This window comes from Lynx canadensis, chromosome E1, assembly GCF_007474595.2.
Source record: "Lynx canadensis isolate LIC74 chromosome E1, mLynCan4.pri.v2, whole genome shotgun sequence".
NCBI lineage: Eukaryota > Metazoa > Chordata > Mammalia > Carnivora > Felidae > Lynx > Lynx canadensis.
In genome coordinates, this window is record NC_044316.2 from 10,689,806 (window position 1) to 10,702,375 (window position 12,570).

Sequence of the window (12,570 nt, forward strand, 5' to 3'; positions counted from 1 at the left end):
GTGCCACATCACATGTTATTTCAAAGCAGCCCATGCCACACTGGTTACCTGTCTTTGCTTGCACACTGCCAGTGACAGGGCGCTCACCACCTGGTCTCCAGCAGCTTCTTACATCCTATCTGGAGAGCTCTGACTCCCAGGAAGTTATTTTTGGGGGCTTAAGCCAGAATCTTTCTCTGTGCGACACCCAGCCACCGGTGGCTCTGGCTCTGACAGAGGCAGCTTCCTCGGGTTGAGGTCAGGCAAGGCTTCCTTGATGGCTGCAGAGCTGAAATAAACTTGAGGAGGGAGAGCAGAGTAGAAAGGGTTTTCTAGAGAAGGTCACCATGGAGCAGAGGTGGAGGGATCGGGGTGAACCTGGGTTCTTCACACTGCTTTGCTGTGTGTCCTTGAGCACATCACTTCCTGTCTCTGGGCTCTAGGATTTCACTGGTCCCAAAGAGAAGCAGATGGGCCAGGGGGCTGGGCTCTTCCGCTCAGATACCCTGCACTTGATCCCTCGCTTGCGGGCAGGAGGAGCCCTCCTTCCACCCAGCTGTCATTTGGCACCTACTGTGGGCAGCACGTTCCCCAGAGGGTACAGATCAGTACGCATGACAACAGCTGACACTTTCATAGTATTTCACTTGGGTCGGCCCCATCTTAGACACTTCACATGGTTATTTTATTTACTCTGCATGATGACCCGATGGGATAGGGCAGTTGTTCCCATTTTACGGATGGGGAAATGGAGGCACCTGTGCAGGTGTTTAACTTGCTGCCCGTTAAGTTAAACATATGGGGTGTGGGGGCCAGCACCGGAGCTCCCTGGCTGAGCCCCAGCTTCTGACAGGTCAGAATCCCCTGGGCTTCAGGCCTGTGATCTGAGCAAAGTCCCTGGAGAAGGGGTGACGCCGGGCTGGTCAGTGAGGGGCTGGGCTCCTGTGGCTGTAATTTGTCAGTATCTGTCAGTTGTGCCCACCCATCCCCGCTGAGGCCTTTCAAGTGGCTATGAGCTCTCCAGGCGGAGAGTCTGTGGCTGTGGGGCCATTTTTATGTGGTCTCTCCGGCGGGCTGACCCCAAGCCCCGCGCTCACCCACCACCGCGCTGCCCGCCGTGTAATTAGCACCGAGCGTCGACTCCCGGGGCAGACAGCTCATGCTGGAGAGGTCCAGAGCGTGTAAGAGGCGTCTTTTGAAAGGTGACCGCAGAAGCCTCTGCCCTGTGGGCAGCAGATCAGAGAACCTCCGGGCCCATCCCCACTGCACCCTTGCCGCGTGCCCAGTGCGCACCTGACGCCCATCCCATTGCTCAGCGCCTGCATGCTCCTGGGGCAGGATGAAGAAGCTTGTCCATGCCAGGCGGGATCTGAACCCAGGATTGGCCGCTCCGAGGCCCAGCCCCCTGTCTAGTGCCTTTCATCAGCAGCAGAGGCTCAGATGCAAGTCTGCTCGGAGCGTTCGGAGCTCCCAGGAGAGGGGGGGGGGGAGGCAGGACTGGGCTGAGAACGTGACCCAGAAGGCTGCACGGCTCACTGTGCCAAGCCAGCCTGGGCCTTGGGCACGTGGCTCCACCTGTCTGAGCCTCTGGTGCCTCGTGGCCGTAATGATGTCTCATAGGGTTGTTTGAGGATGAAATGAGAGGAGACAATGGCTGTAAAAGCACTCTGTGCGCTAAGGGGAGTTACGCGGCTGTTGGCAATAACAAGAAATTATAAACCCCAGGCCCCAGGCGGGGGAGGGTGTGTGTGAGGCCAACCCCCCAACACTTGAGCTTGAAATGAGGCCATAGCCCGAAGCATGGGAGGGGCAGCTCACCCCAGGGGTCCTTGGCACATTCTGCCCTGCTCACCACCTCCCTGGTCTGGGGAATGTTAGCAGGCTCTGCAGAGTGACGCGCCCAGGAGCTGGGCGCCACGGAGGGTCAGGTACCTTCCTGGGAAAGAACGGGTGACCCTGACCTCCTCATTCTTGCTGTTGAGCCCGCCCGCTCCACAGCCTGGGCAGGTGGCCAGAGGCTCCTGTGCGCCCAGCCCTGGCCAAGTGTCACCTTGTCGAGGGCCTGCCTGCTCGGCCTACCTCCCTGCCCGCGGGCCAGCTGGGCCCGGACCTGTCTCAGGAGCACTTCCTTTGCCGGTAATCCCTGGGCCCGCCCTCGGCTGCCCGCCACCCCTGCCCAGCTCTGCAGCGACCTGCCCTCAGCTCCTACAGGCCCAGGATACAGGTCTGACCCTGGTGGGGTCATCCTTGTGACTGTGGGGGTGTCGGGCACCAGTCTGGGCAACGCCAGAGCCAGGCCTGCGCCCATCTCTGCCACCTGCACTGTAACCTTGGGCAGAGATACTGAATCTTTCTGGGCCTCGTTTTCCCTTTCCCTTCCCCTTCAAGCTGTGTTCTGGCTGGGGACTGCCCTCACGCCCTCACCTCCAGGCAGCCCACCACCCTGCACCCCAGCCTCCTGCCTCCTGAGCCTCGAGCTCACACAACACATTCTGCAAACAGCCGGTGTATTGCGTGGGCCAACCCCTCTCTTGCTTTTGATTTTGAGGTCAAGTGCGAAGACATGCACCAGCACCTTCCCGGGTGTGAGGGTCCCGGCCATCCCCAAGCACCCCAGCCTGCTGGCTCAGCTGGCCCCTGACTCTCTCAAGCAGGGAGTGTGGGAATGAGCCACGCCAGGTGACCCAGTCACATTTGGGGTGAGACCGAGGGCTGAGGGATGCCCCAGAGGCAGGGGGAGCCAGGCTGGGCCTCCAGCCTCACAGCTGAGACAGGACCAGAGCTGTGAGATGCCTGACTGATCTGAAAAGCTAGTCGGCTCTGTGCGGCCAAACTGGAAAAACCAGCAGCTACTTGGGCTGAGGCCGGACCTATTTCTGATGAACAAGAAAACTCCAGCCACCGTGGCCGTGGGAAGGCACTTGGTGAGGATACAGGATTCAGCCTGTGGCTTGGGTTCCACGCTGGCCAGGCCAGCCTTGGCCCCCTTCTGGTGCCCCTCCCCTCCCGTCCTGCCGTCTCTGATCCTGGCCTGGGTCTGTAACGGACTCGGGGTGTGGGGCAATGCTTCTCAACCAAGCGGGGTTTGCCTGGCTTGGGATATTTGGCAATGTTTGGAGACTTTTTTAATGGTTGTGACTGGGAGGGTACTATTGGAACCTGGCGGGTAGCAGCCAGGGACACTGTTAAGCGTGCACAGGACAGAGCCTGTTTCCGATTCTGTGTCTCCCTCTCTCTCTGCCCCTCCCCCGTTCATGCTCTGTCTCTCTCTGTCCCAGAAATAAATAAAAAAAAGAAACGTTGAAAAAAAAATGTTTTAAGCGTGCACAGGACAGTCCCCACAACAGGGAATCGCCTAGCCCGGAATAAAAGCAGTGAGCAGCCCACCTTAGTGAGACTGAGCAACCCACCGTAGGGGAAGAGCCAGGGGCCCCTCAGACATCAGGGTCCTGGAGCTGGGCTGGCTCAGCCCTGCCCCGTCCCCTACCCCTGAGGGTGCTGTTCATCCCAGCTTCTTGCTGTTCATCCCAGCATGGGGACATGGGTGCTCTGTCCCCTGCAGTCTGCACGGTTGGCCCGATCTCGCTGTCACCGGCCAGACCTGGTCAGGATGTGTCTCCGGGCCTCCCCACTTCTCCTCGGGCCCAGGAGATGTTAGCAGGTCCCTGCAGAGAGCCACTATGGTCCAGCTGGGGGCTGGACTCCACCTACTGGGAGACCATGGGTCGGTCACTCCCCCTCCCTGAGCCCACCTGACTGTCACACACGGCCGACAGTCCTGGCCTCTCTGGGCCTGACCTGTGACACTCTAGATATTTTCTGGTCCTCCGTGTCAGTCCCCTCTTGCCCCTTGAGCAGAACGGATCGTATCCCGGGCACACTGCATGTGGTGTCACATCCTACTTTGGCACCTCAAATTATGGAGCCCCCACTGAGTGCCGGGCACCTTGCTGGCCCTCAGCCCCGTGCACCGTGGCTTCCTTCAGTCTTCGCAGCAGCCCTGAAGCATAAGAGCGGGTAGGCCCATTTCACGGGTGAGAAAACTGAGGTGTAGGGAGGCCCAGCTGGCATCCGTTTGGTGCCAGGACTGGAGCCATGTTTGACCAGAGCTCTGGGGGGGGAGGGGGTAGGCACTGGGCTGGTCCCCTTTGCCTACCACTGTCCCACGTGTGGGCCACGGCCAGCTCAGTACAGGGTCAAGTGGCATCTTTGTGAGCTTAAGAGGCCCCGTGGGGGATACAGGCAGGGCACTACAGGTTTGCCCCAGCCTAGTGTCCCCCACACCGTGCCCCATACGTGGCTGGGGCAAGAGCTGCTCTTGGAGCGGATGAAACACTGCCCAGCCGTCCCCCCGATGTCCGCTCGGGGACCCACCACTGCCCCTTTGACACATGAGCAAGTTGAGGTTCCAGAGGGTCCACGGGCTTGCCCCGGCCACTCCTCTTGAGCCAGCCTGGGTGCCCTCCACCCTGCCTGCTCCGTGCTCTGCTGGGGGTGCCCCGGGGCTCGGAGACAATGCAGCTTTGTGGGATCCTCTCCCTGCGCTCACCTGAGCCCTGACTCCTGAGACGTTACCTCATCTGGGCCAGGCCCCATGGGGCGGGACCCACCCGGGAACAAACAGCTCCAGGATTGGATGGGCCTTAGAGTCGAGGCCATCCACGCAGCATGCAGACAGGGAAACTGAGGCCCAGAGAGGGCCAGAGACCCACTTCGAGTCCCATAGCAAATCTGGCACAGCCAAGGCTGCCTCTCTCCCGGAGTTGAGTCACTCTGAGATGTAGGTGGTGACCTCCTGGGCCCTTCACGGGGCCACGCTTTGAGGTGGGCGGGGGCAGACACCGGTGAGGGGGGAATTGAGGCTGTTCTTCCGGGCTGAGGAGAGGCCTGTGGCCCCAGCATGCAGAGCTCTGGGCCGGGAGCCCACAGAAGCCACAGAACCAGGCTGTGGTCGGGCGCAGGTGACTGGAAAAGGCCTCGAAGCGCCTCCAGGATCTTTGTTACAACTTCTGGTCCCTGAGCATGCTCCGTGTTGGGTACAAAGTCACGAGCACTAATTGTCCTGGGTCATGGCCAGCTTCCTGCTGAGCTGGCTGTGTACAGACAGGCAGCCTGGGGGGCAGGGGAGCCGGCCCTGGGAGTAAAGGCTTATCTGCCTACTGGGCTGAGCCCAACACCCAGCGATTATTCAGCCCACAGCCAGGGGGACATCCATGCCCGCCCCATAAGCTCTGGGTACTGCCCTGGGGCTGCCCAGCGGAGAGGGGTCTGAGACCTATCACAGAGGGAACAGACAGAGGAGCGCCCTTGGGCCGGGGGCCCGAGCGGAGGGCAGGCTCCCGCTCCCTTCTCTCCGCTGCCCCTGCCCTGACTCAGGCCGTCCCTCCCTGTCCTCCACTTCCTGCTTCTCATTCACTGCTTCATGCGCCCTCCCCCCCTGCCCCACCGTTGGGTGCCAGAACTGTTCTTGAGGGGCAGCTCCAACCCGGTCACTCCTGCTCTGAATCCTTCCATGGCTCCCTACTGCCCACAGGGCCGAGCCAGGCCCTTAAGCAGGTGTGGGGTCTTGCATGGGCATCTGGCTGAGCCTGTTCTACAGGCTCCATCACCCACCCTCCTCCCGCGGTGTCCTCTCGGGTCTTAGGCTGCTTTTGTTACCAGCCCTTTGTGTTCCCACGTCTGGAATGCTGCACCCTCTTCCTGCCTGCCCCACTCGTCCTCTCGCCCTCTTTCGATGGCAAGCTTTCCCTGGAGCCTGTCCCGGCCCCCCACTCTGGGGGCTCTAACTCATCTGCCTCCTCCCTCACCTCCAGCGGGGCGTCCTGGTCACAGTCCTTTCTGTGTGTGTGGCTGGGGGCTTGGCAGGGTTGAGGAATGAGTGTACGAGTGGGCAGTTAGTAAGCGGGGGCCAGTGAGTGGGCGAGGGCGACGGGGAAGCCACAGAGGTATGATGCCCTCTGGAGGGAGTGACTCCTGTCACAGCGACCCGTAGGCAGACCGGTCAGGATGCTGTCAAGGGAGTTCCTGCCCCGGACAGGTGTCAGATTCACTGGGGCTTGTGTTAAAAATGAAATTCCCGGGGTGCCTGGGTGGCTCAGTCGGTGAAGCATCCGACTTCGGCTCAGGGCGTGATCTCGAGGTTCATGAGCTTGAGTCCCGCGTCGAGCTCTGCACTGGTGGTACAGAGCCCGCTTGGGATCCTCTCTCTCCCTGTCTCTCTCTGTCCCGTCCCCACTTGTGCTCTCTCTCTCTGTCTCTCAAAATAAATAGATAAAACAATGAAATTCCCAGCCTGACCCCAGTCCTCCGGAGGCACATCTCTGGGGGCACCCGGGAGCCTGGGTTTCTAACACACTCTGGGGAATTACCTGCACCAGATGAGCACAAGTGTCCTTCCCATCCTGAGGCTCTACTTTGGGGTCCCCTCGACTGTCCCCTCCACTCCTGGGCCTCAGCCGCACTCGCTTTGCCCTTCCTGGGGTCTGCTGTGCCCCAACTCTCCTGGTGGAAAGAGAGTGCCACGGGGCCCCACAGACTGCGCACCAAGGAGGCCTCAGGTGGTCAGAGAGTCCAGAGAAAGGCAGGAGTGACCTCGCTCTGACGGGAGGCAGTGGTGGCCCCGGGTCTGCTCCCTCTGGGTCTTCACTTCCCTTCCCGTGGTCTCTTGGGGCCCTTCTAGCTTGCTTGGAGCCACAGGGCCGCTCACTCACCCTGGGAAGGCCACAGACTTGCCCGAGTGCAATCCCCAGGTCCCCCGAGAGCAGCGCCCCCCATCCCCAGCTGCACAGCCGCCAGAGGACTTTTCTAAATAGTGTCTGCACGCCCCTCCTGCTCAAGACCCTGCAATAGCCTCCCGCCACCTGCACCGGCTTTGCCCAAGCTGGCCTGGCCACGCAAGTCTTCTCCTGCCCAGGGCTGCCCTGTGGACAGCCTTCGGGTCACACCCAGACCACTGTCACCCCCCCCCCCCACTTTCTACCTTCATATCGCTGCACTCGCCACCTTGGTCTAGACCCTGTGGTCCCCACGTACAGCACCCCCTTTCTCCAGGCCTCACTGCTCCATCCTTCCCCATCCGAGCCCCTCTGCCCCGCACACCCTGCCAGTGCGGTCAGTGCTCTGATCACATGTAATTCTGCCTCCTGTCCCCCCAACACAGAATCTCAGGGTGCGGAGCAGCGGGGGAACAGAGTTCTTCACACGGTCGGCCACCAAGTTCAAGGGTGCCCTGGCCCAGAAGTTCATGTTCGTGGATGGAGACCGGGCCATCTGCGGCTCCTACAGGTGACTCTCCAGCTTTCTGGGGGCTGGGGACAGAGGTGGCTCCGGTTCCCAGATGGTTTCTGCCCTTAATCCTGCCTTATGACACCCTGGTTATTCCGGTTCACTGGTCCCAAAACTGCTGAGGTGTGAGCGGGGCTGGGGCACGCCCTCACGCCGCCCGCCTGTCTCCGGAAACGGGCTGGGGAGGGCTTTTGTCTTTAAGACTGTTGTTCCAGCCTAAGGTGTCACCAGCCTAGAGATGGGTGTGGGCCAGGCGCACAGGGCGGTCACTCCTAGAGCCGCCTTCGAGGATGGGCCAGGATGAGGACGGCTGTGGCCCAGCTCTGCAAGCCCCACCGAGCAGGGGGCACAGGGCGGGGGCTGCCCACAGCCACGCTGGGCTTGGCAGCAAAGTCACGGGTGATAGCACCTGCCATGTGCACGGGATGACAGCAGGGATGTTCCGGGCATTCTGTGAGCGTCCTTACGGGGGGCCCTAACCCCCAAGAGGAGCCCCACGCTGTGCTGTTTTACACAGGTGGGAGCGGCCTCGGTGTAAGCGACTTGTCCCAGACTCAGGTCTGACCCCGAGGCTTGTGCCGTTCCCTGCCCCTGCTCACTTCTTGGTTCCATCCAGGGCCCCGTGGCCACAGTCTGATGAACACCGGCCTGTGGGTGCACGGTGGGGGGGCCCCAGGCCGGCGGGAGGGGGGCAGGCCCCCACGTGCCTGACCGGGCTGCCCCCTCCCGCTGTGTTGCAGCTTCACGTGGTCGGCCGCGAGGACAGACCGCAACGTGATCTCCGTGCTGTCTGGCCAGGTGGTGGAGATGTTTGACCGGCAGTTCCAGGAGCTGTACCTCATGTCCCACGGTGTCAGCCTCAAGGGCATCCCCATGGAGAAGGAGCCGGAGCCGGAGCCCATCGTGCTGCCCTCCGTGGTACCACTGGTGCCCTCGGGCACGGTAGCCAAGAAGCTCGTCAACCCCAAGTACGCGCTGGTCAAGGCCAAGAGTGCCGACGAGATCGCCAAGACCTCCTCTGAGAAGCAGGAGGGGAAGAAGCCCCCGGGGCTGCGGGGCGCGGCGCTGGCCGAGCGGCCGGGAGACCTCGCCGAGGCGCCCCCGCCTATCCACCCTGGGCTGCTCAACCTGGAGCGGGCCAACATGTTCGAGTACCTGCCCACGTGGGTGGAGCCGGACCCGGAGCCCGGCAGTGACATCCTGGGCTACATCAATATCATTGACCCCAACATCTGGAACCCCCAGCCCAGCCAGATGAACCGCATCAAGATCCGAGACACTTCCCAAGCTGGCACCCAGCTGTGGAGGCAAAGCCAGGACTGTGGCCCCACCCCCGGGCCCGGTGCCCCCGAGGACAGGGTCCCAGCTGAGAACGCTAAGAACGGCCTTCCCCAGGGGGACCCTGAGCCACAGCCCCCCGTGCCCAAGCCCCGGACAGTCCCTGTGGCAGAGCTGCTTGCCCAGCACGGCGGCGACGGTGTGGACTGGGCCCTGGAGGCCCCAGGGGAGGAGACGTCCCAGAATGGGACAGACCATGAGCCGCCCAGGACACCGGGCCCAGGCCATGCCCCACTCCAGCGGCAGGTGTCTGTGACCCAGGATGACCCCGACGGCCACAGAGCGGTGATCCCCAATGGGCTAGATGGGGAAGAGGAGGAAGATGATGATGACTATGTGACCCTCAGTGACCAGGACAGCCTCTCCGGCAGCTCTGGCCTTGGCCCTGGCCCCCGGCGGCCCTCGGCGGCCTCCTCTTCTGTGTCGGACGAGTACTTTGAGGTGAGGGGGCGCTCAGCCCCTCTGCAGAGGCGCCACTCGGAGCAGGTAGCCAACGGGCCAGCCCAGCCCCCCCGACGACAGCTGAGTGCCCCCCACATGACCCGCGGGACCTTTGGTGGACCCCTGGGTGGCTCGCCGTGGGCCCCAGGTCGGGAGAGAGAAGAGGCGGGTACTCCAAGGAGGATGCAGGCTCCGCACTCCACGGACAAGGAGACCCAGGTGGGTCGGGGTCCCCGCACGTGAGGGGTCCTGGGAGCCCCTCCCCCAGCCCCAAGCACCCAGTGTGGTCACCTGCTGGGGTGCCGCATCCCCAGATCAGACAGCTTTGCGCGCTATGTGCAGATGGGGAAACTGATGAGCAGAGGGAGGGGGTAGGTGGCAACCACCCAGGGCCACACGCGTGGCTGGTCCCAACCCACGCTGGGCACCCACAGCCTCAGTGCCCCACAAAGTCAACCTAAGCCAGCCACTGGGAGCCGAAAGGAAACGCACCTAACATACCCAGAGGTTTCAGACACTGGTGTTACAGCGAGTCAACTCTGCCCTGCCATAGCGGTTGACCCCCTCCCTTGTTTGCTGACCGCACCGAGATGGTTCTTTCTAGCCCTGAGGTCACACGGTAGTAAGTGGTCCTTGTCTGGACCTTATGCCAAGCCACCTCCATGTCAATCCTTTTGATTATGGCCCTGGGGAGCACTCTCCTCCCCTCTCCCCTAGGCTAGGAAACACCTCACATTCGTCCTTTGCCTCTCCTCCCAGTGAGCACTGCAGGTCAGGGACCCAGAGCCCTGGACCCCCTGCAGCCCCGGCCCAGCCCCCGGTGTCTGTCCTACCTGGAAACAGCGCACGGCTGATCATGCCTGGCATGATGATCAGGCCCATGGGCAGCATCTTGAGGTAGCTGGCCAGGATGGAGCCCGCCTTGGCGTGGTTCAGGTCCCGGGCGGACAGCGACCGCTGCACGATGACCTGGGGGCACGGGGAGGGGGTGAGTCTCAGCCCCGCTCGGGGGTGCCACTGTTCTGTATCACTGGCCTGGAGCTTTAAACCCAGGCATTTGGGGAAGCTTGTGGTCAAGTAGCAGAGGGGTGCTAGAAGCTGCCTGAGCGTGGCTCCCCATGTAGCCCGAGGCAAATCCTAACTGGGCCTCAGTTTGCAGATCTGCAGCATGGGAGGAGGGACAGACAATTGGAACCGATGGCATCTGAGATCCCTCCCAGCTCTGACATTATGAGTTTCTTTCTTTCTTTCCCTGTCTTCTTTCTTTTTCTTTCTTCTTTCCTTCCTTCCTTTTTCTTTCTTTGCTTCTTTCTTTCTTCTTTCTCTTTCTTTCTTCTTTTTTTCCTTCCTTCCTTCCTTCCTTCTTTCTTTTTTCTTTCTTTCTTTCTCTCTCTCTTTCTCTCTCTCTCTCTTTCTCTCTTTCTTCCTTCCTTCCTTCTTTCTTTTTTCTCTCTTTCTCTCCCTTCTTTCCTTCTTTCCTCCTTCCTTTCTTCCTTCCTTCCTTCCTTCCTTCCTTCCTCTCTTTCTTTCTTTCACAGCTTTATGGATCGGGGCGCCTGAGTGGCTCAGTTGGTTAAGCGTCCAACTTTGGCTCAGGCCGTGATCTCGCGGTCCGTGAGTTCGAGCCCCGTGTCAGGCTCTGTGCTGACAGCTCAGAGCCTGGAGCCTGTTTCAGATTCTGTGTCTCCCTCTCTCTGACCCTCCCCTGTTCATGCTCTGTCTCTCTCTGTCTCAAAAACAAATAAACATTAAAAAAGTAATAATAAACAGCTTTGCAGAAGTATAATTCACATAGAGTTCAGCCACATAAACTGTACAAAACTAATACACAGTTTTAGTGTGTTTGTTCACAGAGTTGTACGATCTACACATTCTAAATCAAAGTATTTTTCATTTGGTGCTCTGCAGTTTAAGTCACCAGCTGCAGTTCAGAAGTAAGAATGTGTGATTTTAACCTATTTTCCAGACATGCTGGTTGAATGGAGAGCTCCCAGCATTTATTTTCCTCTGAGACATGATAGAGCATTCGTTACAGGGTCTAGAGGGGCAACCCTGAGGTTGAAGGACAAGCTGACCTCAATCCTGCTTTGGCACTGGCTACCTCTGACTTGGGACAAGTCGTGGCCTCACTTGGGGCCTCAGTTTCCCTGTCTGGACGATGAGGGGGTTCGACGCAATTCTCTGATGTCCTGTGGGTGCAAGAGCCCAGGGCTGCGCTCCTCTGTGCTCGTGGCGGGCAGCCCTGGGAGGCAAGGGTGGGGGGCAGCTGCTGTCACCCCATTCTGCTGCTGGAGAAGCTGAGGCGAGCGGCAGGGCCGGGCCCTTCCCTGCAGTGTCAGCGGGCTGCTGCGTCCCCGCGACCTCTCAGCCCAGGCTGGGCCGGCAGCTGTGACCCACTCCCCGTGCTCAGCCACTTAACCTCCCTGATCCCCTGTGCCTTCATCTCTAAAGTGGGCTACTAACACAGGGTTGCTGCAAGGACCGAGCGAGGCACCATGCAGGTGGCCCAGCTCACGCCCGGCTGGTCGCGAGTTCCCCAAGTTTAGGCTTCCCTTGGGGTGCAGCCTCGGGGTCAGCCACGGCTCAGTGCTGGCCCGGGGGCCTTTGGACCCTGGCGCCACTCTGGGAAAGTCCTGAACTGGCCTGGTTGTCTGTCTGTCTCGGCCGTGAGGTGAAGGCGAGAGAACCTTCCCGTGGGTGAAACCAGGTTACGGGTGCCGCGCACTCACACCGGGAAAAATGGCGCTCGCTGTTCTGATTAACGTAGCTGCTGCTGTCGCCTGAAAGGGACACTCCACGTGAGACAGCAGGAGCAGCAGGTGACAGAAGGTGCATCGCCACAGCAGGCAGGACCCCAGGAGGCCCCCTGGCCCGAGTGCCTCCCTGCGTTTCAGACAGGGACACTGAGGTCAGAGAGGGGCTCCGTAGAGCTCTCTGCCCATTGGGCCTTTCGCCTCCTGTCTTATTGGGTCAGTTTGTTTCTGAGTTCGAGTGTCAGTGACACGTGGGGGATGAGCCAGGAGGTAGTGAAAAGTCTAAAGACCATGAAAAGCCCTGTGGCCTCAGCACACAGAGCTGCCTTCTGGTGCTGACTAGAGTGGGCATCCTGGGGGGCTGGCCTGGCCCAGTGGCTGGGTGGAGTCAGGCAAAGCCCCTGCTTGCTGGTGAGGGTCACAGCAGAGTAGCCCCAGGCACGTGGGATCCGGTGCAAAGGTGCCTATGTCGCAGGGGTTCTGGTCCCAGTCCTGGTTGTGCCCCAGGCAGACCCAGCGGGACCCGGCGTGCAGGTGCCTATATTGAGGGGTTTTGGTCCGAGGCCTGAGCGGGAGGACGCCAGGGAAGTGAGGCCGCAGCCGGGCCGTGAAGCCCCAATGTCAGCGGTGTTCGGCCTCGGCCTCCCTGTGTGACCCTCTTCTCCAGGCAGTAAGGCCCATTCGGCCCTGACCTCGAGGCCAGGCAGCGTGCTGACTCACTTGGGCTTCGTGGGAAAATCTCCTGCCCTGTGTCCCGCCCAGAGACGGCAGTGTC

At 60.8% G+C, this 12,570-nt stretch overlaps 2 protein-coding genes across 3 annotated transcripts in view; one reads left to right on the forward strand and one right to left on the reverse strand.

Moving 5' to 3' along the window:
• SLC5A10 (solute carrier family 5 member 10) overlaps positions 1–12,570 on the reverse strand; it is a 58,705-nt gene that overhangs the window by 31,176 nt on the left and 14,959 nt on the right. The window contains exon 9 of the mRNA XM_030294781.1: positions 9,876–10,011. Coding sequence (XP_030150641.1) covers positions 9,876–10,011 — 136 coding nt within the window. The remainder of the gene's footprint in view (positions 1–9,875; positions 10,012–12,570) is intronic.
• FAM83G (family with sequence similarity 83 member G) overlaps positions 1–12,570 on the forward strand; it is a 28,214-nt gene that overhangs the window by 14,351 nt on the left and 1,293 nt on the right. For both annotated transcript variants that reach the window (XM_030294779.1, XM_030294780.1), the window contains 2 exons: positions 7,139–7,263; positions 8,004–9,261. In XM_030294779.1, the coding sequence (XP_030150639.1) occupies positions 7,139–7,263; positions 8,004–9,261 (1,383 nt within the window). The remainder of the gene's footprint in view (positions 1–7,138; positions 7,264–8,003; positions 9,262–12,570) is intronic.